General features: G+C 38.4%; 1 protein-coding gene and 4 non-coding genes across 8 annotated transcripts; 2 read left to right on the top strand and 3 right to left on the bottom strand.

Moving 5' to 3' along the window:
- Nucleotides 1–3,087: 3,087 nt before the first annotated feature.
- Nucleotides 3,088–20,023, top strand: LOC147337965 (uncharacterized). Of its 4 annotated transcripts, none has more exons than XM_086313184.1 (4): nt 3,088–3,225; nt 16,104–16,424; nt 18,052–18,162; nt 18,436–20,023. In XM_086313184.1, exons 1-4 carry the CDS (start codon nt 3,177–3,179, stop codon nt 18,549–18,551), a joined length of 597 nt encoding a protein of 198 aa, XP_086169310.1. In that variant the 5' UTR covers nt 3,088–3,176; the 3' UTR covers nt 18,552–20,023. The 4 variants fall into 4 exon arrangements, with proteins under 4 accessions (XP_086169310.1, XP_086169325.1, XP_086169318.1 ...); XM_086313199.1 differs by lacking the exon at nt 3,088–3,225 and adding an exon at nt 13,729–13,931 and having other exon boundaries at nt 16,104–16,349; XM_086313192.1 differs by lacking the exon at nt 3,088–3,225 and adding an exon at nt 13,729–13,931 and having other exon boundaries at nt 18,055–18,162.
- Nucleotides 20,024–22,514: 2,491 nt separating this feature from the next.
- Nucleotides 22,515–22,807, bottom strand: LOC147337964 (signal recognition particle RNA). The gene has a single exon (XR_015125127.1).
- Nucleotides 22,808–23,295: 488 nt separating this feature from the next.
- Nucleotides 23,296–23,367, top strand: trnaq-uug (transfer RNA glutamine (anticodon UUG)). The gene has a single exon. It is a non-coding gene; the product is annotated as a tRNA-Gln (tRNA).
- Nucleotides 23,368–24,921: 1,554 nt separating this feature from the next.
- trnal-cag (transfer RNA leucine (anticodon CAG)) lies at nt 24,922–25,004 on the bottom strand. Its single transcript has one exon. It is a non-coding gene; the product is annotated as a tRNA-Leu (tRNA).
- A 1,052-nt stretch (nt 25,005–26,056) lies between these two features.
- trnaq-cug (transfer RNA glutamine (anticodon CUG)) lies at nt 26,057–26,128 on the bottom strand. Its single transcript has one exon. It is a non-coding gene; the product is annotated as a tRNA-Gln (tRNA).
- Between the last annotated feature and the right edge of the window lie 1,131 nt (nt 26,129–27,259).

The following is a 27,259-nucleotide window of genomic DNA, read 5'->3' as shown; positions in this document are numbered from 1 at the left end:
AACAACCGATCTCTTTACCCGTCGGCTTCCCGTGGCTGTCATGCGACCGGCTATTGCAGTTAATAATACAACGGCTTCTTGACATTTTTGTGTTTCTTTTTATCGCTGTATAACTGATTTTAATTGAAAGCCTGCGTGAGCTAGTACCGCTTGCCACGAGTTCCCAGAATCCTTTGCGGTTCTACCCGTGAATGACGTCACATTTTCAATCTCTATATAATATGCATGTTAAATTTTGTATTTGGGGTAAAATATCAAGTCTTTTCAAGTAAACCGGTTCAAGTCCAATTCAAGTCCCAAGTCATTGGTGTAAAAGTCCAAGTCAAGTCACAAGTCTTAGAACATTTTTTCAAGTCAAGTCTAAAGTCATAAAATTAATGACTCGAGTCTGACTCGAGTCCAAGTCATGTGACTCGAGTCCACACCTCTGGTTCAGAGTAAAACATACATTTGTTTTTGAGAGTAAAGGTCTGACAGCTGCTGCTTGAATCAGCAGTGAGAAAACATGGAAGCTGTAGTTGGACTGTTGTTGATGATGTATGGAGTTTCTCATTTAATAATAATAATGGATTGGATTTATATAGCGCTTTTCAAGGCACTCAAAGCGCTTTACAATACCACTATTCATTCACTCTCGCATTCACACACTGGTGGAGGAAAGCTACAGTTGTAGCCACAGCTGCCCTGGGGCAGGCTGACAGAAGCAAGGCTGCCATATCGCGCCATCGGCCCCTCTGGCCAACACCAGTAGACGGTAGGGTAAAGTGTCTTGCCCAAGGACACAACGACCAGGACAGAGAGCCCAGGGATTGAACCGGCGACCTTCTGGTTACAGAGCGACCATGGCTCAGGGGGTTGGGAAATGCAGGTGTGGAAACCTACTGTAATGGCAGACAGAATGGGACTCAGATTTTGGAGCTTTGGGAGGAACTGTGGTCATCCAACTGATGAACTATAATATGCTGTTCAGGAATTCAGTAAATAGACTACTAGATGTCAGTATAATAAATAATACAGTTCTTCGTAATATCACAAAGCATAGATCTCTCTTTATTCTCACCAATGCAACATTTAGGATCAATAACCTAAACAGGAATGACAGTGGTAATTATAAAGTTTTTACTGCCATCTACTGATATTATTTGATTGTTACATTAATATAGCAAAAAGTTCAGTAAGCTTTGTACCAAAATAGCTGGTAGAAACATACTCCAAAGAGCTAATTTTTCAACACTTGTATCTGCATTTCTGCTTAAATACTGAATGTCTGTACTTTTGCCAATTCTGCTGGTATAGGAGGAGAAGTCAAAACCAGAAGCCGAGACTTTCTACAAGTTTTTTCTACAAATGCTCAAGTTTTTAAACTGTTCCAACATCTCTCTCTGTATATCTGTATGTCTCTGAGCTTCTATGCTGAAATATTATTAAAATGAAGGTAAAAACCGACATGATCATTCTGCTCAGACCCCAAGCAACTCTCCAACACTTCATGGGCTGGATGCTTCTTCTACACACATCATTCAAAGCGACACCTGTGCGTGCATGTGCAGCGAGTGGCTGTGATCTTGGAGTACCTGAGGCAGGTAGGGATCACGGCCAACCGGTAATCAATCTGCGACCTTGGGATATCACATGTTGACAATTTATCATCTCTCTTGTACTGACTTGTTTGCATCTGAAAACTTTGAAATTGTGGTCAGATTATTAGCATCACTTGTAGCCTCATCAAAGTCTTAACTTGTGTTTTTATTTAAAAAACGTTTTGGTGTGAAAAAATGAATTTGCTGATTTGATTTTGCTTTGTGATCCACACAAAGGAACCTGATTTGCATTTACAAGGTGGTAAAACAGATACATTCACACTGCACTCTTGTTTCACACTGGTCTAAACCTCATGCTTTTTCTCTGTAAAGTTCCATTTCTCAAGCTAACTTAAATTTCTCACACCATCTTCCTCTTTTTTGCTTGCGTAACGAATATTAAGCAATGTCACCCAACACTGATCATGCTTTATTTAAAGAAACATGATGCCACATTGTTACACATTAACTGACATTAACATTTGCTGTTATCTAGAGCTACGTTACCTACCAGTCATCTCTATAACCTCTTGCCACATAAACAAGAGGCAGTGGAGAAATACATCCCTAACTCTTCACCTGGGTTTTTCTTTGTTGATAAAAAGGCTAAAACTCCCCGGCCCTGCATTCAAGACCTAAATAGCATTGCTATGAAAAATAAATAGCCACTCACATTCATATGCACTCCTTTCAAGACACTACTGGAAGCCAGAGTTTTCTCTAAGTTGAATCTCCAAAAAACCTTTCATTTTTCATTTCCACTATTTTTTGACTTGAATTGTAAACAAAAACAGATCTCATTAATTTAAATACAATCCAGATCAGATTTATATATGTAGCACCACATCGTAACATGTGCACTGTCAAATGTTGAATCTTATGTCAGCTTATTTGTACTTAGAAGCCAGTTTAACACACGTCTTCCTCTGTCGGCTTTGTAGGTTTATGACCATTGTTGGGTGGTCTAACCTTACTTGAGCAAAGAAGAGGAAGATGGTGTGAGAAACTTTGCTTGAGAAAAGGAACATTATAAAGAAAAAGCATGAAGTTTAGACAAGTGTGAAAAAACAGTACAGTGTGAATGAATCTGTTACAATAATCAAAACAGTTTGAAAACTGCTGCACTGAGTAACACTGTAAAAAGTCTGAAATGTATCACTATTACATCTAATGTGATCACTCTAAATTTTTCACATAGTCAGTACTAGCGAGTTGCTTTCTTGATAGCTCATCTCTGTACAAAGGGAACAAAAATCCAATGAACATCACGTCTAAAGCTAAGTCAGCTTAAGTTCCGTCTCAGAGCTTCTTTTAGAATACATGACAAATGTTTTGTTCTCCTTCTCACAGTCCTTCACACATGAAGTCTATTTGCTTGAAAGCTAAAAAGTGGAAGAATAACTGATGTCACTTCCTTTTTTCCTCTCAGTGTGTGAAAAGATAAACAGAACTTCAGTAAAACCTGACACCAACACATTCACACATTCTCCTTTGAGGCCGATTGCTGACAGGACACACTGCAGTCTGTTCAGAGCAAAACACACACGTTTGGTTTTGAAGTTTGAAAGCTGCTGACTGGATCAACAGTGAGGAGACATGGAAACTGTAGTTGGACTGTTGTTGATGATGTTTGGAGTGTCTCATGGTGAGCTGTTCAACTATTCTCATGTAGTCTTTCACAAATACTTGATTTTAAATCAGTAACATGTTTTGCAGCCATGACATCCAATAAAATCACTGAAAGATGTTTGAGCTGCTTCATCTATAAGAATAACAGTGAAATATATTTTTTTTTAAAAACACCTAAAATTCAGATAAAGATCAGATGAATACAGCCTCAGTTTGTGAATATCATTTTAACTTTGAACTAAACGTAACAATTTGTGATCTAATTTACATAAATATGCGCTAAAGCTGATTAAATCATAGAAAGAATAATATAATAAGATAAATTGGATTATCCCTGAGCCCTAGCTGTGTGCAACATGTGTCGTTTTCATCTGCATGCATATAAATGCTTCTTTAGATCTCCTCGAATCTCTCTCCTCCCAAATATAAGAACAAAATCGATTTTTTAAAATTTGTGCTTTTGCTTTGCTTGTGCCAAGTTGCTTTGATAAAATCTCTCACAATTAGAGTCAATTTAATTGTAGATTTTCTCTTAACCCTTTGTAAAAGAAAATAAAGGTATAAATCTGAGTATTAATCCTTATTACTCCAAACAGCTTGTGTAGGTTGTTCTAGCCTTTCCAGGTAACACACCCTCGAAGGCTTCTAAAAGCATCCTATAGGTCAGGGGTAGGCAACTCCAGGCCTCGAGTGCCGGTGTCCTGGAGGTTTTAGATGTGTCCGTGATCCATCCCAGCTGATTTAAAGGGCTAAATGACTCCTCAGCATTTCTTGAAGTTCTCCAGAGGCCTGGTAATGAACTAATCATTTGATTCAGGTGTGTTAACCCAGGGTGCGATCTAAAACCTGCAGGACACCGGCACTCGAGGCCTGGAGTTGCCTACCCCTGCTATAGGTTAACAAGTACCACAATCAAGAGGGGAGATGATACAGTTTGACCTGCAAGCGTACTCAGGTTTCTTCATATCAGGGCAATCAGGGAAGACACCTGGTCATCAGTGCAGTCAGGCTGGGCGAGTCCCCTCACCCACACTGGCTCCAGCTAAACCCTTCATCATCTACTGGGTAAGACCCAGTAGAAAATCACCGTCCTGTACAGGGCGGTGGGTACTGAAAATTGACAAATATATTCTCTCTAGGTTTGATTAGAAGCACTGTGTTACCCACACTGTGAGTGTTTTTTGTGCTTCTGTTTTTATTTCAAGTTGACTAGTTTTTGACTTGGTAAAGTCAAGCCAGTTTAACTCACATATCTTTCTATCCCTCCTGCACCCTCTATTCTCCTGCAGCTACAGGAGAATAAAATCGTCAGATTACCTCTTTATGTAAAGCTTTAGGGATGTAGTTCTCCCTTGCCTCTTGTTTAGGTTGAGTTTACAGAAATTACTATTTAATGTAGCTGCAGTTAATAGTCAATGTTAAGTCTATTATATCGGTATCATGTTTCTTTGAATCAAACAGGACCAGTGTTGAGTGACACTGTTTAACCTTTAAAAATTTAAGTTGGCTTGAGAACCACCTTGTACATGTAAATGCTTCCTGTGTGTGAATGACAGTGTTGGTCAAGTTACTTGAAAAAAGTAATCAGTAACTAATTACTAATTACTTCCCCCAAAAAGTTACTTTACTGATTACTTATTTTCAAAAGTAATTAATTACTTAGTTACTTTTTAAAAACACGATTTACAACCTGAAGAGGTGATAAAGCGATAGATCTTTCAGCCCAATTCTACTTTTTCTGCATAATCCATCATACAAAATGTAATCAAATGGAAAAATCTCTTTTTTTTAAACTTGTTTTATCAGTTTTAATCTTTTAACTTTATGCATCAAGCAAAAATTTAATTATATGCAACATTCTCTGACTTGAATAAATTTGTTTAACATTTAAACCTATTTTCTGCACATTCCAGCACATAAAATAAAATATTTTTTGTGTTTACACTCACTCTTTCAAATAGATGCAAGTAAAACACAGCAGAACATAAATAAAGTCAAAGACTCAGCGGTCCTGTTGCTCTATTTTCACCTGTAAAGCAGGATTGCGGTAGGCGGAGGTTTATCCTGGTGCAGGTGTGCCGCGGTCAGTTGAAGAATCTGCGAGTTTCTCTGTGAGTTTCCCATTACGTCGTTGCGCACTCGGTACTTGCTTGGAAGTTTAGGGTTTTTTTTCGCTGTAAAAAGAAGTTTTCTTCCCACGCACAACGGACGCTAATGTTTTTGTCACTTTTTATGGAATCAAACTCAAAGTAAGGTCAGTACTTCCACGCTTTAAACGCTGCACGCTCATACTCTCTCCCACAATCAATATGTGATCCATTGTTGATCTGCACACAGCTGTTGTCACGAACATCGCACTCGCTTACGCCACTGTCGTGAGACATTCTCGCAAAAAATCACGGTTTTAGTAACGCAGTAACGCAGCGTTCCTACGGGAAAGTAACGGTAATCTAATTACCGTTTTTGCAATAGTAATCCCTTACTTTACTTGTTACTTGAAAAAAGTAATCAGATTACAGTAACGCGTTACAAGTAACGCGTTACTGCCCATCTCTGGTGAATGACAAAGCAACATCATATCGGCAGTCATAAACAAGACATTTTTAAACTTCTGCACTGGCTAACACTGTGATGAGTCTAGAAGTGATGCTAATACATTCATATATACCCATGATATACCCATGCTCCAGACTGATAACAATACTATCAATAATATCAGTATCGTTATGCCATTGAGATACTATGACAACTATTTAACCTGATCCATAGTGTTGTAGAGAGTGTTGATGTTAATGTATGTTTTGGGGCATTACACCCTGGAACCTTCAGAGGTTTTTCAGGGCTTTCCCTGTCGGAATGTTATGTGGGAAACATGTTCCTGTATGTGTTGTGGCTAACTGTTGATGCCTCCGAAAGTGGTCATTAAATGTCCTGATTGTGGACCCTGAGTCTTCGAGCATTATTATCCTGAGATTATAACACATAGTATTTAATGGACAGTTGATACTGGTGGCTTTCCCTCTGTGAGCTGCTGGGAGACCTTATGGGGTTTTTATGCTTGATGTGTTGTTTGTGTTGCGGGTGTCGCAAGACAATTTGTGAGATCACATCCTGAATTTACCAATTTAAAGGCAGTACATCGGCTGGTCATTCACCTTTGGATTTTTGTAACTTGGCGCATTGCGCACAGCCATCGCAGCTGGGTTGAAGACATGAGAGAACAATTGTGCCGATTTTTTTTTACCACCATTTTGATGAAAATGCAGTACAGAAGCTACTGACACAGTGTGGAAGATGTTGCAACTGTTTGAAAACTTGAGTTTGTGGAAAGAATGTTGCAAAAAAACCCCACATTTGACAAAGTTTTGGTTTCCAGGTTTTCAGTTTTGACTCTTTTTAAAAAAAAACTGTCTGACGTGATATTGTCTAATTGGTGACGCTTGTCATTTACAAAATTATTGCTGGTATACATGGCTGTATGATGTATCATTCTCTCTAGCTAGTGATCAGCGCAATGCATGCTATGTCCTATGTGAAAGGGCCTTGGGTAAAGGTATCTGAGGAGGCATATCTTGTGTTGTGGGACTGAATAATAAAAAACACCATAGTATAACTGGTCAAAAATAAAGTCTGAAGTACTACTATTTTTTTTAACCCCAAGGGCATGCAAGTATTTCCCACACTCTTGCTACACAACATGTATGTGCATATATGTATAGTATGTTACCACTTCCCTTTTCAGGGAACAAGAAGTGAAGCACCAACACTTAAAGCTGTTCTGCAGCAATGGAGGTTACTCAAGCCTTGAAAGTTTTTCCTACATGCGTCCAAAGTGTTCTTGATTACTTACAACCCTGCCCCTGCAGATAGAGGTGTTTGCAAAACTAGTGTTGGAACATGCTGTGATACCATGTCCTTGTGAGTATTATTTGAACTGTAATGTACAGCAGAAGATCATGTGTTTCCATAAAAATGGCAAGAAAAAGGAAATTAACCCTAGAAGAAAGACAGACCATCATAACATTTAAAAATATTTCCTACACAGAAATTGCAATGAAGTCAAGATGTCAGTCAGTAGTTTCCTTCACCATCAAGAACCACTCTAAGTAAACTGACGGGATGAGGTCTGCAGACTTCAAACCACACAGAATCAGAAGATACATTTCTGAAAGTCAAGCTTGTGTGGGACACCTCACAAGACCACAGCTTTAAAACTTGATAGTGATTGTAGAAAACAAATCTCAGTTTTGACTGCAAAGAGAAGCCTTTAAGTTGCAGGTTTGACAGGTCGAGTTGCAACAAGAAAACCATTTATAAGATGCCAGAATAAGTTAAAAAAAAGGGTTGCCTGGGCCAGGAACCACAAATGTTGGACTACTGTAGACTGGAAGGCAGTTTTATGGACTGATGAATCAAAATGTGAAATCTTTGTTTCATGCTGAAGGGATGGTTCCTCAGTGTGTAACAGCATACGTCAAATAAGTAAGAGAAAGCGTCTGGTCTGTATGTAAAGTCCTTTTGCAATGGCATATTTTGATGTTTTGGGGACTACATCAATAAAACTAATAAACTAAATCATAACAACAATAAAAAAATAATGTCTAAAAAAAGGCAACAAAAGTGTAGCTGGTCAACAATAAAGTGTGAAGCAGTATCATTATTCTTTACTAAATATTATGTAGCACACTCTTGCTACATATGTATATGTAAATAATAGTATGTTACAAGCTGTACTTATATTATATATTTATATTCCTGCAAACATATTCTTCACTCAGTGCTCACCATGCTGACTGACATGTTTTTACTTTTTACTTTGTGTTTAAAGATGAAAAGTAAGCCACAATTGATCTTGTGCTTTTGTTATCCACATATCTGTAACTGATCATTTCTCTTTAATACAGTAACACAGTTTTCTTATTAACATAATCTCAGATTCAAAACTTCTTTTAAAATAAATGAAGATTGTTTCGTTCTCTTACTCTCAGACCGTAACGACATAATTCTGTTTTCTTTAAGCTAAAAAGTGGAAGAACTTGTCACTTCCTTTTATCCTCTCAGCAGATGAAAGAATAAAGAAAACTTCAATAAGTCTTGAAACCAGCTTTAAAAAAAAAAATTTTTAAACCCCTCTCATTCGAGGCTTATCACTGACACTTTGCTTCAGTTCAGAGCCGCTTACACGTTTAGTTATTCTGAAAGCTACTGAGTGGATCGACAGTGAGCAGACATGGGAGCTGTAGTTGGGTTGTTTTTGATGATGTTTGGAGTCTGTCATGATGAGCTGTTCAAATTTTCTCCTGTAGTCCTTCGTTAATACTTCGTTTTGTAGTCAATGTGTTGTTGTTTTCAGCAATGGGAATCAGTAAAATAAGTCTGACATTGTTGTAGTCTAAATAAATCCCCGGTACACACCTGCAGAGGAATTATTATTCTGATGCTGCTTTGAGCAACGTGAAGTTATAGACATCAGCAACCACAGTCAATTGTCTTCCAGGTGCCAGAGCAGGGGACGGTGAGGGAAATTTAAAACTGCTTGGCTAACGGTAAACATAAATTCAGTAAAATCTTTTTTGACGCCAGCGGTAACGACATCTGGTTTAGTCAATTGAAGGTGACAAAACTATTGCATGGTTGTGTAACTTTGGTAAAACAATGTTGTACTCTGTAGTGTTCATTTGTTACCATTACCAGCAAGTCAAACAAGTACAGGATATCTTAGTTCTTCTAAAATTGCTGGCTGTCCGAGTGGTGCCCTAAAAAACAATATGTTTTTTGTATATAATTGCAAAACTTTGTGGGGGAAACCTGGTCTTTTTTTATGGGAAAGGGGATCCATCCCAATTTGGATGAAGCAACTCTCATTTCTCCAAACCTTGGCAAGTTTATTAAACCTCAAAACGTGGCTAAACAGAGTTGGGACCAGGAAGCAGCGTCACTTCTCTCCTCCTGGTATCCCCTTAGAGACCGACAAAAAATAAAAAGAGATTTAAAGCAAAAAATAAATAAATAAATAAAAAAATAAAAAAAACAACAACAGCAACAACAAAACATTATAGGGTCCGCAGCTCCACCAAAGAGTAAAACAGTTAAATGTGGATAAGTTGAACATTAGGTCCCTTTTACCTGGTTGCAGCAGGATGAATGTTTAGTTTATTAGATGAATCAAAACCTTGGGTCATACTGTCAGTGTCCATAGCTGGACTGGCCATCGGGCATACCGGTGGGCCGATTGTGATTTTTAATTTTTATGTTTTTTTTGTTTTTTTTTGTAACGGTATAAACAATGAAAGGTGGTGGATTGGCCAGATACTGGCAGATGTGTAGAAATAACTCAATTGTTTGGTGGTGGCTATAGCAGAGCTTCCACAGATTCAATAACATTAGCAAGTGGTGGAGGCCAGCAGGTGGGCCTCCTGCCTCACCGCTGGTCCGAGTATCAGCGGAACTGAACTTCAGGTGAGAAGTTATGACCTGCAGTCTATCTGGGTCAGATATAAACCAAGTTTAGTTTACTTTCGTTGTGCTAACTTTTTACAGTCAGTAACAATAACTCGCACTGCGTATTAGCCAGCATGACGGAGTTTCTATACTGCTGGGCGGGTGCTATGATGTTACTAATGGTAAACTTTATTTTATTCATAAGGTTAGTTATTAGAGAACGCAATCTTCTCGTAGAGAAAATATTACGCGTTTCGTATTGCGGTGAAAAGGAACGCAATTTGTCCTGTACTTCAGCTACAATGAAAAAAAGGCACAAAGCTGGAATTATTCTGTGTGTTTATGCTGTCTTCTTTCACTTTTTAAAGGTTGCCATGTTAGAAAAAATATTTTGCCCTGCCATGCTCCTTTTTTTATGTGGTAAATAAATAGTTTATGAAAATATCACTAAATCTGTCATTTATTATTTTTAATATTCAGTAATGATCAAGTTTCACCTCTAGTCTTCTAATTTCAGGTTTCCACTATGTGTTGTAGATCGTTCAGGAGGTTAACTCAACCAAGCAGTCTTTGGGTTTCGGCTAAGTACTGTTTAGAAGACTAGAATAGGGAGGGTGGTGTAGGTTTAAGTTTATTAGATTGATACATATATACCAACAAGACAGTATATATCACGTTTGTTTTCATTCAAAGGCTTTATGGTTTTTCCTATAATACCTGGTGAGCAGGTCTCTAGTCACAAATTTTGTCCCAGTCCAGCCCTGACAGTGTCCTTAAAGCACAGGTCCACGTGGTGTGTGGCAGCAATCTTCCACTCCAGAAAATTTTAGTGCTCAGTTCAGATAAAATAATTATTGTGGTTGATCTTAACATCCTTGCAGATTCTGCACCTCATTTGCACCTCAGAAATATTCAGATTCCAACTATTAAAAAATACATCAGTAATAAAATTCAGGAGAAGCAACAGTCTTAAATATAATACGACAGATGAAAGATTTCTGTTTTACCCCAGTAATGGAACACTTAGGATACATAACCTGAGCAGTACAGACAGCGGAAAATATAACTTTTTGACCTTTAATTCAGATGGAAAAATATCAGCTGAGCGGACTTTACAGATTTTTATTCAAGGTAATTTTTCCCTGCATTACTAGATTGAAAGTTAACATTGTTCTGGTAATTCATATGCATATATACAGTGTGTAAAAAGAAGTATTGAACACATCACCAAATTTCTAAGTAAATGTAATTTTAAAGGTGCTGTTGACATGAAATTCTCACCAGATGTCAGTAACAACCTATCCAACCAAACACATGAAAAGAAAAAGAGATAAATCGCCCTCATCACCCTAAAGTGAATTCAAGCGCTACAAATTATTTCACAAGTTCTAAGTTCAAAAGCCTCTTATTAACAAACTCTGACAGAAAGAAAGTTCTGTGAATCTGAGTGTCTTCTCAGTTTCCTGTACAGAATCTCCTCTGCAACACACTCTCTCACAGGGCTCTGCTGAACCGTTATATAGACAGCATGAGACACATTAGAAATATCTGTGAATATAACAGGGAAAAGGACTTGCAAATCAGCGAGGAGCTCACTATCACAGTTAAACAACACTTAGGAAAAGATTAGAGGTCAGATCCCAGCTGAAATAGGAGTCAGGTCATTGCCAGATGCTTCACACACATGCTTGAGTGTTTCAGGTGCATCTGATATGGGGATGGGGATCCTGGCAGATCCCTCCCCTGTAAGGTAAGGCGGGATGAGAGAATACACACACAGCCACCAGCACACAAACAGGATACAGAGGAGGACTGTGACATTTGTCTTGTAAAATATGGTGCAAGAGTGAAAACTCTCAAGTGTGTTTTATTTCACAGCTCTAACTTTTCAGAAATATGTGTGTGTCTCTACACAGGTACTTCCTGGTTCATACATGGTTTGAAAGCAGTGGTAATTGCGGTGGTAATTATATCATTAAGTGGGATTTGGATCTACTTCACTTGGAAGAAAAAAACAATATTGGAAGGCTCTGCTGTTCCACAAAGGATGGAATCTCCAGACAACTCTGTTTTAATGACTGAAATGAGTCCTTACTCCAACACCTAGTGTCACCTTTCACCTGCTGTAAATTCGCTGTGTGTCCTTATAGGTGTGCAAATGAGGACTAGGTTCTTCTTCTTCTTGTTCTTTTTTCTTTTGTCATATGTAGTGCACAAGGACACATTTGTTTACACCCTTTGGTGTGTTTGTGTTGCATTTTATAATAAACCATATAGTTTACAATGTGATTTCAGTGTGTGAATAAAGAGGTAACAAAAATGTTTATTTCTGGTTCTTAAAAGCAGGAATAGTCAAAGAAAAAAAAGACCATGGAAAAGGGGAGAGCAAAAACTTTAGAGGAAAGGAGCTAAAGAACTGAAATAACATCTGAGTCGAACATTAACAATCAAGTTAAAAAGGGTCACGTTTTTATGTTGTGTAGTGTCGGGCAACAGAACTTCAACTGGATGGCATTTAGCCGGATTTGAGCAGACAGTATGTCTCTGAACACCTCAAAATACATTCGGCTGCGTATGTCCTGTGTCATCAATAAACACTAGTGTCCTAGTTCCATTGGCAGCCATGACATGCCTCCGCTGTTTTTTACAGATGATGTGGTATGCTTTGTATTGGTCTTTCACGTGGAATTCCAATAAAATTGATTCATGTTTGTGGCTGTAATGTGACAAAATGTGAGAAAGTTCAAGGGGACTGAATACTTTTGCAAGCCACTGTATATAAAAGGGCCTTGGCTAAAGTTCTCTGAGAAGACATATCTTGCGTTGTGGGACTACATAAATAAAACTAAATTTAAAGTCTGAAGAAGTACTTTCTGTTTTTTTTTAACCACAAGGGCATGCATTTATGTACCACACTCTTGCTACACATTATGTATAACAACTTAAAGCTGTTCTGCAGCAACGGAAATGGATTAAGCCTTGAAAGTTTGTGCTACCATTTCCTACATGCGTCCAAAGTTTTCTTGATTACTTACAGCCCTGCTCCTACAGATAGAGGCTTTTGTAAAAGTAGTGTTGGAACATGCTGTGGTACCATTCCCTTGTGAGTATTATGTCAGCCTGCAGTTTCCTTTGCCATCAAGAGGCACTCCGAGGGGAAGAGGTCTGCAGACCTCAAACCACACAGAATCAGAAGATACATTTCTGAAAGTCAATAGCTTGTGTGAGACACTTAATAAGACCACAGCTTCAAAACTTGATAGTGATTATAGTAAGCAAGTTTCGGTTTTGACTGTAAAGAGAAGGTTTTGAGTTGCAGGTTTGACAGGTCGAGTTGCAACAAGAAAACCATTTATAAGATTCCAGAATAAGTTAAAAAAAAGGGTTGCCTGGGCCATGAAACACATCTGATGGACTACTGTAGACTGGAAGGCAGTTTTATGGACTGATGACTCAAAATGTGAAATCTTTGTTTCATGCAAGATTTTTATATGTCGTTGAGTAGGTGAAGAGATGGTCTTTCCCTTTTCACGTCCTTTGAAATGGCATATTTTGATGTTTTGGGGACTACATCAATAAAACTAATAAACTAAATCATAACAACAATAAAAATAATGTCTAAAAAAAGGCAATAAAAGTGTAACTGGTCAACAATAAAGTGTGAAGCAGTATCATTATTCTTTACCACATATTATGTAGCACACTCTTGCTACATATGTATATGTAAATAATAGTATGTTACAAGCTGTACTTATATTATATATTTATATTCCTGCAAACATATTCTTCACTCAGTGCTCACCATGCTGACTGACATGTTTTTACTTTTTACTTTGCGCTTAAAGATGAAAAATATAAGCCACAATTGATCCTGTGCTTATTTTGTTATCCACATATCTGTTAGTAGGCATTTCTCTTTCTCGTTGACGTAATCTGTCAGTTTTGAGACTTATTTCAAAATAAATGACGAATGTTTCGTTCTCTTCCTCCCTGTTAATCGCGATATATTTTTATTCTCGTCAAACTAAAAAGCGGAACAAGAACTTGTCACTTCCCTTTATCCTCTCAGCAGATGAAAGGATAAACAGAAATTCAATAAGACTTGAAACTAGCTTTCTTTGAAAACCCGTTGTCCGAGGCTTATCACTGACGCTTGGCTTCAGTTCAGAGCCGCACACGTGTCTGTTTTTAATTATTTTGAAAGCTGCCGAGTGGATCAACAGTGAGCAGACATGGAAGCTGTAGTTGGATTGTTTTTGATGATGTTTGGAGTCTGTCATGGTGAGCTGTTCAAATTTTCTCATGTAGTCCTTCGTTAATACTTCGTTTTGTAGTCAAAGTGTTGTTGTTGTTGTTGTTGTTTTAAATCAGCCACGGGATCCTGTACAATCAGTTAAAAAAGTCTGATATTGCAACAGTGCTGGATATTGTTGTAGTCTAAACACCCCCGTCCCCTCCCTGTACACACCCCGTGGGGTAAATATTATTTTGATTATTGGCGATGCTGCTTTGAGAAACGTGAAGTTCGAGACAGCGAGAACCACAGTCACATGTCTTCCAGGCAGTGGTGTGTCTAGAAAATTTTTGTTGGGGGGGCAGGTAGATGCACAGACTTGGAGAAGGGTGGCAGATGTAATTGGCAGATAATGTTAAAAAAATATCTTAACAACTGTTAACCATAATTCAATAACCCTATAAACCTAATAACCGAACGCACTTTTAACTCTTATTAGAATGAGATTTTAACCACTACGGTGCAAAGGTTTTAGATACTGCATTGATAAAGTACAAGAGATACAATCAGTGCTTTGTTGGTGTTTATTCAGCATTCAAGTACAGCAATATTTGCATAGTATTTTTACTGACATATAGCGCACATATGTTTTGGGCAAAAACAGTTTTGAATTTTAAAATACGAACATTTTTAACATACAATTTGCAAATTAGCCAATGCCAATGCAAAACTTTATCTGCCTATTAAAAAAAGAAGATAATCTTCTCACAAACTGGTGTTTGATTTTGAAAAGAAAAAAAGTGGGGAAACAAATGAAAAGACTAACATTTGAATGAAACCTGAAAGCAAGTAAATACTTTCTATGCTGCTCTATACATTTTACGTCAGATAAAACTTTTGTTTGCAAGATTCAGATAATTATTTAATAAGAGCTAGATATTTTAAATGAGAATAAGAAAGAAAAGTATTTCTTTGTGCCCCCCTTTCCCTGTTAATGCCCCACCTGGCCCCCTGGCAAAACTTTCCTAGAGAATGAGAGAAGAAGAGGCAGCTGTGCAGCGTAAACACACAGAATAACTCCAGCTTTGTGTCTTTTTTTCATTCTAGCTGAAGTACGGGACAAACTGCGTCTCTTCTCAGCTTAATACGAAATGCGTAATATTACCGTTCCATTTTTTAAGGAGCCGTTGGCAACTCTACTAACTAACCAGCGGAGGCGTCACCCAGAGGGGAGCCATTGAAATGTGGGGTGAAGAATGTGAGAGGGGTCGTTGATGATTTTGGCTGCCTGTCTAAGGGCCTGTTGGCTGAAAACCTGTGCCAGATTTTTGACAGGCAGGCCAATGATTTTAGAGCACACTGATGCAGTGTGCTGCAGTCTGTATAGCAGCAATCTTCCACTCTTGCTAATTAATCAACCATAGAGAGACAGAATTTTCATTCATTAGAAATCCTGATACTTAGCCTCATCCACCCTAATTGTCAAAACTCTCATAAATCAGTTGTTAAACTCACAACACATAAATTATTTGTTATTATCTATCATCCACATAGCCCTTACTCAGAGTTTCTGATTTAGTGCTCAGTTCAGATAAAATAATTATTGTGGGTGATCTTGACATCCTTGCAGATGCTGAAAGTAGATATAGTTATGACCGTTGAGCTGATTAATTTATATTTGAATAATAATTTTTTTTAAATTAATTTTGTTTGTAGAAAAGCTAATTCAACTTTTGCGAGATCTCGCAAAAGTTGATATTGGCTCGGTTTACAAGACATCACATATTCGCAAAAGTGCTCCGACGTTTTAGGAGATGTATGAAACTTTTGCGAGATCCCGAGTTTGTTTTGCGAGATCTTGCAAAAGTCCGTCTTAATTTTTTTTTCTCCCATGTCCGAACTATTTACATTTTAAATGGGTCTAGCTTAAGTAACACAATAGGTCATGATGTTATGATGATAGGGCAACATCAGCAGTAACAGTTACCTGAAACATCAAATTATTTTATTATTTGGACATAAATTATAATTTATATAATTATAAAAAAAAAAAGCACAGTTGACTAACTGTGCTCATTCACTTTGTGTGACCTGAGATAGGTCGCACTATTTCTGTTTCAGATAAACATTTGGAAATGCTGCCATAAATGTTCTGGTGGCGACTAAACACAGAAATGAGTGATATCTTTTCTTTAATTCATTATTATTATTATTTACAGGTGTGGAAAGTTACTGTGATGGCAGACCAGATGGAGCTCATTGTTATGGAACTTTGGGAGGAACTTTGGACATCAAACTGACGGACAGCACCTCAGAAATATTCAGTCTCCGACTATTAAAAAATACATCAGTAATACAATTCAGGAGAAGCAACAGTTCTAGATATAATACGACAGATGAAAGATTTCTGTTTTATCCCAGTAATGGAACACTTAGGATAAATAACCTGAGCAGTACAGACAGCGGTAAATATAACTTTTCAACCTTTAATTCAGATGGAAAAATATCCACTGAGCGGACTTTACAAATTTTTATTCAAGGTAATTTTTCCCTGTATTACTAGATCGAAATTTAACATTGTTCTACTAATCCATATGCATATTTACAGTGTGTAAAAAGAAGTTTTGAACACAACACCAATTTTCTAAGTAAATCTAATTTTAAAAGTGGTATTGACATAAAATTCTCACCGGATGTCAGTAACAACCTGTCCAATCCACACGTAAAAAAAAACAAACCACAGATGTCCATTAATTATGTTATGTGTAATATTGAGAAATGACAAAGGGAAAAAGGTGCAAAAAAGCATTGAAAATCATGACACCAGCTGAGATCTGTCAGCAATAATAAAGCAGTCCTGTCACTTAGTGCAAATTAATTTTAGGTGGTTCAGTTCCAACTGCTAACCAATAAAAAGGTGTCTTGTTACCAAGGTGTCACACAAGAAATCTCTCATAATGGGTAAAACAAATGAGCAAGACCTTCACAACCTTATTTTTTAAAATAAAACATACTGATAGCATTGGTTACAGACAAAAATGTAAACTACTGAAGTTTACTGATCTCTGTTGAAGCCATAATCCTGAAGTGGAAAGAAAATAAGTTCACCCGGAAGATTTCAGACAGAGGAGTGAAAAGAATAATCCTTTGAGTTCTGATAGCTGGCCCTTCTCATAGGACCAGTTGAGGAGAGCTACAGAAAGACTTGGAATCAGCAGGTACAATTGTTTAAAACGATAAGTAATGCACTCAACCACCATGGCCTGTATGTGCACTCACCATGCAAGATTGCATTGCTGAAGAAGCGTGTTTAAGTTTACTAAACAAAATTTAGACAAACCTGTGAAATACTGGGAAAATATGTCTGGTCAGATGAAACCAAAAATGAACTCTTTGGATACCATAATATATGCCATGTTTGAAGATCAAAAGGCACTGCATATCACCCCCAAAACACCATATCAACAGTGAAGTTTGGAGGTGAGAACATCATGGTGTGGAGCTGTTGTTCAGCATACGGGACTGGCATGCTGGAAAATGCACCAAGACATTTTTGACAAAATCTGCTGCCATCTACCAGGATGATGACGATGAAACGAGGGTGGACGTTTCAGCAAGAGAATGATCCCAAACACAAAGCCACGGAAAATCTAGAGTGGCCCAGCCAATCACTTGACCTGAATCACTTTGAAAATCTATGGAAAGAAATAAAGCTCAGAGATCATAGAATAGGGAGATTCTTGTGTGGAAGAATTGGCAAAATCACTCATGAGCAAGCATGCAACTGGTTTCTCCATACAGGACGCACCAACAAAGGCTTTTGTACAAAGTAGTAAATTCGGTAAGTGTGTTTTCTCTGTGTCATTTCTCTTTATTAAACATATCCTAATTTATGGAAATCTGTGGTTTGATTTCTTTGCGTGTGTGGCTTGTCACTGACATCTGGTGAGAATTTCACGGCAATAGTGCTAGAAATATATTACAAAAACTGGTCACTTATTCAATAAATAAATAATCTCTCTGTCTTCTCTATCTTATCTATGATAAATGTAGTTTGTGCTTTTGCTGTTCTTCATTAGAGGCTATAAAGTATGTCCAAGATTGTGTTTTAGCGTCAAAAGTCATCTGTTTGTGTTTCTCTTGGCTCCTGTGTCCTTTTATTTTTAGAAGGAGGTATTTTGCCAGTGATCTGTGGTGTTCTCTCAGCACTGGTGATTTTCTTAGTTGTGGGTGTAGCTGTCATCTGTTTTGAGAGGAGAAAAAACAAAACAAAAAAAGGTACAAAACTTGCTTTTCAATCACCTCACTCAGCCTTTTGCTCTTCTTGTAGATATACAGAATCACATTATGCTTCTTTTTTGAAGACACTTTTTTGCTTTCTTGCTAATGATTTCTTCATAATGTTATAATTTCATTGAAATATGTTGGTATTGCTAACCAGTCAGCTCTACTGCAGTAAAAACATGATCAAAACAGGTCAGAACAGCATGTTTCACAAAAACTATTACCCTAATGAATCACTGATGTTAATTTTATCTTGCTTCTATGCAGAGGAAGATGACCAGGAAGTAATGTACGCTGATGTTAGGATCAGGCAGCAGCAGGAGAAGCAAGTGAAGGGAAGAGAAGAGGAAGTGGAGTATGGCCAAGTGAAGCTTTCACAGTGATCTTATCAGACTGAACCAACGTGATGATTGTACAGAAAGATTGTTTGTGTCGCAAAATCCTTAAAATCAGGTGATTTAGATGGTCTGTGCATTTATACAGACTGCACCACTAAATGCCCACAGAGGGAGGAAGTGATGCTAAATCCCTAAACATCTTTTCTATCACAAAACGATTTTCTTTGCTTCATCTTTACTTTTGTATTATAACAGAGCATAAATTCATCATTTAAATGGAAATAATTCAAGTAAGAACACTGAAGTTTTGTATGAATTAAAGTGGAGCAACAGCTTTGAGCATGACAACACATCCAGATGTTACAGTTACAGAATATGAGAAAACCTTTTGTTTCGTGTTACTTGGTTTCATCAATGATTAATACTTTTTACTCTGTAAACAAAGACACACCACCTTTTTATTAAAGACAATTCAGATTTATTTATATAGAACTAAATCATAAAATATCAAAAAACCCTACAATAATACAGATATGAGCACGGCCAATTACTTGTTATAGTGACAATAATACCATATTGATAATGTTTTGTCATCAGTCTGGGATCTACATATGTGTTCGTTAGTGTTATGGTGTAAAAATCTCTTTATGCTAAATCAAAAATATAGTATTGTGAATAATGCTTCTATTATGCTAAAGATGTTTTTTGTTTTATTTTAATTGACTGGGTTTTTTATATATTTTGCTTCTCTATAGTTACACAGTCACAACATATTTGTAACATTGATTTTTGTGCATTTGGTGATTTACAGAAATTGCCATGGTCCCTGGGTCTCGGTATTGAAGTTTGGATTTTAGGTTATCTTTGGATTAGGTTTCCGTTATTTTTACTATTTAGTTTTCTGTTCACATAATAGTTTATTCCTTTGTCTGTATATGTTTTTTTTTCTAGCCTTTTCGTTTGTGCCATCGGTTCTTGGCTCTGATGACTTTAAATTTAGTTAGTTCCCCTTTCCAGTGTGTTCCTCCTTCTGTCTTATCTCTGTCCTTTTCTTTCAGTGTTTCCTCATTTCTGTCGACATCTCTCATGCTGTTTTCTTGTCTGCTTCCTCTAGTTACGCTCTTGTTTAACCGTTTAAAGACAAACTGCATCATGTTCAGTTTTTTTAAGAGTTTCTGAGACTTCAACATCATCAGTTTGTTTTTTTGATTCAGGCTTAAAGAGTTCAGTTCAGTTCATGTTCAGTTTTTCTTGATGAGGTTTTTTAGCTTTTCTTCCTGGCTTTGCTCTCACTGATCACCTGATTATCAGCCCATCTGTCTCCTTTTCTCTGACTAACTGATACTTTGACATGACTAAATGATGTAATTACTTTGTTTCTTATCTCTTTAGAGTCTGTTTCACTTACATGTTTTATCACCGTTAATGATTTACTCTTTTAGAAATAATTACACTTCTAAAATGTCAGTTGAATTGCCTTTTTTGTTATGATAAAATAATAATAAATAATTATTAAAGTTTCAGTGAGTAATCTCTATAATTTTTATGGTAAGCTGTGTGGAAGACAGGGGTCGGAGACTGAACACTTAACTAAAGATGGCAGCTTTATTGCTGGAAAAAATGAACTAAAACAACATCAAGGCTGAAAGAAACAAACAAAAGCTAAACTAAACCCAAGGATCTTGAATTTGACAACTAACGACTTGATGTGACTGGAGAACGTAGCACTAACACAACACCACATAGGAAAAATGGAGAACACGACAAAGAACAGAGGGAGACTGGTGATATGATATATTGTCATCCTTTTACAACAACATGAATGTACTATTGCTGTGTGGTTTATTACTATTACTGAAGGTTACTCGCCACCAAGCTAACATTGTTAGCTAGTGTCAGCTGAGGTTAGTTCATAAACTGCAGACTGTTAAACTTGATGGAAGCATTAACAAGAGTTTTTAAATCTGAGAGTCTTTAAATCTAGCTGAGATTGCTCAGCTGAGCAGAGAGACCGATCTTATCAGGGCTCAACTCAGCCAGGCAAAGGGCCTCGGGTCAGGGGTCAGAGAATCGCTCGACAGTGGCAATGAGAGAAGAGGGTTGAGCTGCAGAGAGTAACACCTCAGAGCGCTGCAGAGAGCAGGATGTCTGGGTCCAGCTGTAAAGAGAGGCGGAGCCAGCATGTGTGGACTCCTGAAGAACAACAGCTGACTCAACAGGTAAGATTTAAGGGGTTGTTTGAAGCTCTCTGAGAGCAGCTCACCTTTTAGAAGTGGAGTAGTGGCTGCTCTTATCCTCCCTTCATAGCGTGATGCGACAGGTGTGTCGAGGAATGAACTGCGCTGAGCCTTTAGGTGTTCTCCTCATTCAGATATAGTAATGATTCACATGCAGTGTGTGTCTTGTTTTTTGCTGGGGTTTTTTTTTTTTTTTTGCTTAGGCAACATCACTCAACACTTTCAGTGCAAACAGAGTGGAGCAATGCCTCCTGGAGCTGAACAGGCAGAGCGCTGCAGCCCAAGGTCAACTGCTGGAAATAATCGAGCAACAGAAGCGAAGTGTCTCTCCCACTGTCTCCCCGATCCCAGCTTCTGCCTTCTGCCCGAATCCAGAATCCAGTGGGTAAAAGCAACATGTCGCTGTCTGTCTGGAGCACACATGACAGTTTAAAATCATTACACCTCATCTTTTGCAGCGGAACGCCTGCAGGCATCAGAGCGGGAGCTCCGGTCACACAGTGGTGGCGGTGAGGGTGAGAGGAGGTGAGTATCAGATCGGCTCAGAGAGGGATGTTATGACAAAGAACAGTAAGGTTATTTTCCAGCACCTTAAACAGACACAAGGTGATGATGTCAGGAAGAAGAACTGACTGAAGATCACATGATGTAGGTGATTAATTATCTTTGCTGCAGGTTTGCTGGCTCTGATGCATCTTCTTACAGTTTTGGAAGAGAAACTAGGGATGGCAAAACACAGGTACACACACGCACGCACGCACGCACGCACAACAGAAATGTTACCAAATAATAATTAACTCACCTCTGTTTTTTGTAGTTCCACTTGCCTTCTTATGAATCCTACAAGACACTGTTCTTTATATAGAGATCATTAAATACTGATCAGATATCAGTATTTGATGAAAGGTCTGCCCCTCACAAACTCCTCCCAGCTGACCCAGTTATAATGAGTTTGGTGGTAAAGATGTGTCGATAAAAATTATGAACCAAAATTTTTATCCGTATTCTGTTTACATTTAAAAAATATTGCTTATAGCACCATTTAATCTATTTAATAGCAGTATTTCAAAGCCCGAACTTATTTCAACATGAAATGCTATCACATATAGATTGTCTGCAGTCCAAAATCCAGTGTAACCTAAATTTGTTCCAGTATTATTCTTAAAGTGGTTTTAGCTGCAACACAAACAGTAAAGGCTTTAGAGTGAAAGTTGCTTATTTTTCTGGAATTGAAAACTCAGTTTCTATCTTTAGGGTTAAGACTGGAGTAAAGCCGTATCCACGCTGTACTGTTTAATCAATGCTTCTCTTGGGCACTTCAATCAGGCCGGTGTGAGAACACTCCTTCCACATCACTACAAACACACGGACTTTGCAACAAAAAAGTTTTTTTGCTCTGCTCCTCCCAAACTCCTCCCAATAACTGAGATGTCATATAAGATGTATAAGGAGTGTACATGAGTTTCAAATGAGTAATAAAAAAAACAAAAGTCAAAGTAGAATGGCTACACCACATGATTTCCCAGAAACCATGTGACTTAAGTTTCACCTTACTCATAAGCTCATTTATACCAACACGTATAAGTTTGTCTCCACCTGCTGGGCGGTGGCGTGTTTAGAGTGGAGGATGTAGTTGCAGCTGTCCTGCAGGAGGTGGTGGTGCAGGACAAGCAGAGCAGCAGATTTGTGAGTGTTTTGGACTTGAATTAAAAAGACCAAGACGTGCTGATGAGGCTGCTGTGTGAAGTAGAGACAGGTATAAGGATGTGTATAAAGATTGGGTCTCGCTGTATTGCTCAGGCTGTGCTACAGCATCTATTCACAGGTGCGATCCCACTACTGAGCGACACAGGGGCTTTGACCTGCTCCGTCTCCGACCTGGGCACCCCTCCTTAGGTGACCTGGTGGTCCCGGGCTCCCCCGGGATCACCATATCGATGCCAAACTTAGTGCAGACACCCGATCGACATAGCCTGCTGCAGCTCAGAGCTCCTGAGCTCAAATGATCCTCCAACCTCAGCCTCCCGGTAGCTTGGATTACAGGCACACGCCACCGCACCCAGCGAGAAGCACTTAGGTTAACAGGGCTTTTAACCATGTCTGAGGTGACATCATGACACTAACCTGCTGCCCATCATTAGCAAAGTCGTAATGATGGGCAGCAAAGATGAGGAATGAATGGTGCACAGTTGTTATATGCAAGTTTTTAGAAAGCTCGTGGTTAACCCTAGAGGATTTTGTCACAATATCAAGAAGAGTAACGCTTCAATGTCAGAAGTGGGATTCAAACCCACGCCTCCAGGGGAGACTGCAACCTGAACGCAGCACCTTAGACTGCTCAGCCATTCTGACATTGCAGTGTCAGTTTGGTGGAGGTTACCACTGTTAGATACTTTGGAAGAAACAAACATTATCCCTCTCATAACACATATAGCAGCTGTTCAGCCATGGAAACGTAGTGCGAATAATCTACAATGTCATCCATATTGATCATTTGGCTGAATACTTTTAGGCAGGTTGCCATGACCTGACAGTTCACACGCTTTTGCATCGGTTCCATGGTGTAATGGTTAGCACTCTGGACTTTGAATCCAGCGATCCGAGTTCAAGTCTCGGTGGGACCTGCTTATTGGGAGGTGAAACCATACTGCATGTCATGTAATGATAACTTGTGCAGGTTTTTGGTCGCCAAGCGGTCTAAGGCACTGCATTCAGGTCGCAGTCTTCTCTGGAGGCGTTTGTTTGAATATAGCAGCTATTCAGCCATGTAAACACATACTACGAAGCTCGTGGCGCCCACTTTCTGTGCTGACTTTGAGGTCGGAAGAGGTTTGGAGCTGTGCAGTTAGAGAGTCAGCAGAGTGTTTGTGACTTTTGCGCACAAGCGCACCTCAGCACTCGGATACTCCAATCTGTAACTTTGTGTGGGTTGTAACTGAATTTCAGACAGCTCTTTAGTACCACATAGTGACTGACAAGTGAAAGACCTCTTTAGTGATTGACAAGTGTTTTGTAAAGGCAGACGTCATGATTAGCTGCTTGATTTTATACACCTCTGACTGAAAGCACAATGTGCTAGAGAAGACATGCACTATGGTTTCATATCCCAAAAGCAAATCCCACTGGATTCGCTGGATTCAGAGTGCTAACCATTGCACCGTGGAACCACGACAAATCATATCAGCATTATTGTCGTAGTATTTTTAAATGGCTGTACAAGAAAAAGAACGCCAGATGCATTGGCTGCATTTTAAGATTAATAGTCGTATAAAACTTTGTTGTTCACAAAATTTGTAAACTTATGGACAAAATCTTTGCATACGTTTTAAAAATGCACAATTTCTATTTGCATTTCAAGTTATGAAGATAATTTACTAAACATGTCTGTGGTTTTTACAGTAAGAAGAAAATATTACTACTACTAGGATTTTATGTTCTTGTGTGATTTCAGATCAGTTGTGTTAATACAGTATGTCAATGAAAAAATAACTGTAAATTCAGACACGTGAGGTTGTGCTGAAAAGAATGATACCAAGCAAGGCAAGGTAAAAAAAACAAAAAAAAAACAAACAAACATTCAAACAAACAAACATTTACACAGTAAACATCTGAAATGATGACAGCCTTTCATATTTTAATACCATCACATGGGAAGGACCAGTCCTTATTTTGGGATAGTTGGAGTAAAAGATAAAGATTGTTTCAACTTGCTGAAAGTTTTGACTTCACAAAATCAGGTTTTTAGCACATCAGTGTCAGTGTGAACAAATCCACTCTCTAGTGAATTTTATTACAATTATCTAGAATGTTGTTACACTGTGCATGATTACAAAATCCACTGCTGTCAGGGATGAACAGTGCACAACTCTCATAGTTGCCAGTTTCAAGTGTATTTTGTCACAACAGTAAGAAGTCTCCAAAGGTTGATTCTGTTCATCTGGATGTAGCGTTTTCAGTGGGAGAAACGTCTCGTCACTCATCCAAGTGACTTCTTCAGTCTCAGCTGACTGCAGGTTTCCCCAATCTTATAAACAGTATATTTGCATAATGACTGAAAGCAGCCCCCTGAAGGAACAGTGGGCTCGGAGGTCAGTTCCTTCATCATGATTATGCAAATTCTCATGACCATTGATCAAAGACCCATGAGTACCAGTAAGAAAGAAGTGCAAAAATTCAATTGTCAGAAGTGGGATTCGAACCCACGCCTCCAGGGGAGACTGCGACCTGAACGCAGCGCCTTAGACCGCTCGGCCATCCTGACATATTGAAACTTACTACTAGTTGAATAATCCCGCGCAGTTGCTGATTTCCATTTGACATACTTGTATGTTAAGTGCATGTAATAAACAAAAACAAATAAAAAATAATTACAAAGAAAATATATTGATTTTAAAGTTTGTGTTAAATGTTGTAAGTCAGATCGAAATAGAAAGATCAGGTGTGGGTGGACAGGAATGATTAGATGTCAACAACTTGATTGGACGGCCAAAGTGTGAAATGTGACGTCCTGTGAGGGAAGCGTGAAAAAGCGTGAGCAGGTATAAAAATTAGGTAAAAAAAAGACATTCTGGGTTCTTCCATTTTGTCTTTTGCGAGATGAGCAGTTGGGAAGGTTGGATCTAAGAGGTTCACAGTTGAAAGTTCAAGCAGAGACGCTAGAGGGGGAACCACAGCCCAACCTGTGAACTGGTTTCAAATGAATGCCCAGCTGCTTTCCTGTTGGGTGATTTTCATCAACACAGAACACGGGGATAAATGCATTTTTGGTTCCATCCTCTCTCCTCACCAATAAAATAAGAATAAAATCTGCATTAGCTCAACGTGGTTTAGTCAGATAAGTGTTGTTTACATACATAATTGTTTGGCGACCATAAACATGCATGTGTTATCATCAAATTTTCATCTCATGCTGCTGTTACACATGCTACAGATTTAAAACAAGTGGGGCTTAAAACTTTACTTTGGAAGACATAAATATTATACTTCACAAAACACATAGCTGCTGTTCAGCCATGGAAACCAATACCACGATGTTCATGCTTGTTTGTTTTTTGATGTTAAAGACAGAGGAGGTTTAGTTGGCTGTACAGTTGTTGAGTCAGCAGCGTGTTTGTGACTTTTACTCTGTAACTTTGTGTGGTGTGCAACTGAATTTCACACAGCTCTTTAGTACTACTCTTTAGTGATTGACAAGTGTTTTGTAAAGGCATGGTTAGCTGCTTGATTTTATACAGCGTTCACTGAAAACACAATTCATACAGAAATTCAAAGTGCCAGAGAAGATATGTAGTATGGTTTCACCTCGCAAATATCAGGTCCCACCGAGATTTGAACTCGGATCGCTGGATTCAGAGTCCAGAGTGCTAACCATTACACCATGGAACCCCTGTTGTAGTGGCTATACTGTCAGGTCGTGGCAACCTGTCAAAAAGTATTCTGAATTAAGTAAGAACGGTTCCATGTAAACCCATGCCGGAGGTGGATCAGATGAGAAATAGTATATCATCATGCGCAATTGTGCAGCCCAATAGTCCAACTGAAAGTTAGGACCCTTAAGCCCACCCCTGTCAAATGGCAGATATAATAGAATTAACCGAAGCCGATGGCGATGATTTTGCCAAATAAAATTGGTAATAATTTTCTTTAAGTTAAGAAAAAGACCTACAGGTACTAGTAGAGGAATATTCTGAAATAAGAAGAGGATTTTAGGGAGTACGCTCATCTTCACAATAATATGATATGGGTCGATTTGCCTACCTATCTACAACCTCTGGCGAAGCAGATGGCACAACACAGAAGAGCACAGAAGAGGTCAAGGCCCAGCCAAAAGTGAGTTTCAACAATGAGATGGGATTCATGATAAAAAATGAAAAATGTCAATGTGATGACATCCAAAGAGGGAGCTCGCAGTTCCCAGTTTTCATGCTGATGTTAAAGTCAGAGGAGGTTTAGAAATGTGGAGTCAGTGAGTCAGGAGAGTGTTTGTGACTATTACGCACAAGCACAACTCAGCACTCAGACACCCCACCGTGTAACTTTGTGTGGTGTACAACTGAATTTCAGACCGCTCTTTAGCACCACATAGTGATTGACAAGTATTTGTAAAGGCAGACGTCATGTTTAGCTGCTTGATTTTATACACCTCTCACTGAAAACACAATTGTAGCACAGTTCTGGTGTGCCAGAGAAGACATGCAGAATGGTTTCATCTCCAAAAAGCAGGTCTCACCAATTTTTGAATTCAGATCACTGGATTCTAGGTCCACAGTGCTAACCATTACACCATGGAAGCACTACTGAACAAAAAAGGTATGACTACCAGATTGTTGCACTGTGACAGCACCATACCAGATGGAAACCAGAAAAAGAAAATGTGGGATAAAATAAGACAGATTATAGTTACTAAATGACTACAAATCACTTCAAATTTGAAAAAGGAAAGAAAATTAAAAGCAAAAAACAAATACATAAGAGAACAAAAGAAAAGAAAGACTAGCTCATAAGAGGGAAAAATTG

Source organism: Aulonocara sp. 'chitande type north' Nkhata Bay, linkage group LG2 (genome assembly GCF_057382095.1).
Source record: "Aulonocara sp. 'chitande type north' Nkhata Bay isolate Kocher_YH1m ecotype deep benthic linkage group LG2, A_spYH_male_GT1.1, whole genome shotgun sequence".
Classification (NCBI taxonomy): Eukaryota; Metazoa; Chordata; class Actinopteri; order Cichliformes; family Cichlidae; genus Aulonocara; species Aulonocara sp. 'chitande type north' Nkhata Bay.
The sequence above is the reverse complement of the archived record's forward strand: the minus strand, read 5'-3'. Positions and strand labels throughout refer to the sequence as shown.

What these genes read in the sequence shown, in the direction of transcription:
- LOC147337965 (XM_086313184.1), top strand. Translation starts at nt 3,177, where the DNA reads ATGGAAACTGTAGTTGGACTGTTGTTGATGATGTTTGGAGTGTCTCAT. An exon ending in TTTACAAATTTTTATTCAAG is followed by an intron (nt 16,425 to 18,051) that starts GTAATTTTTCCC and finishes TTTTATTTTTAG; the next exon opens with AAGGAGGTATTTTGCCAGTG. An exon ending in AAAAAACAAAACAAAAAAAG is followed by an intron (nt 18,163 to 18,435) that starts GTACAAAACTTG and finishes GCTTCTATGCAG; the next exon opens with AGGAAGATGACCAGGAAGTA.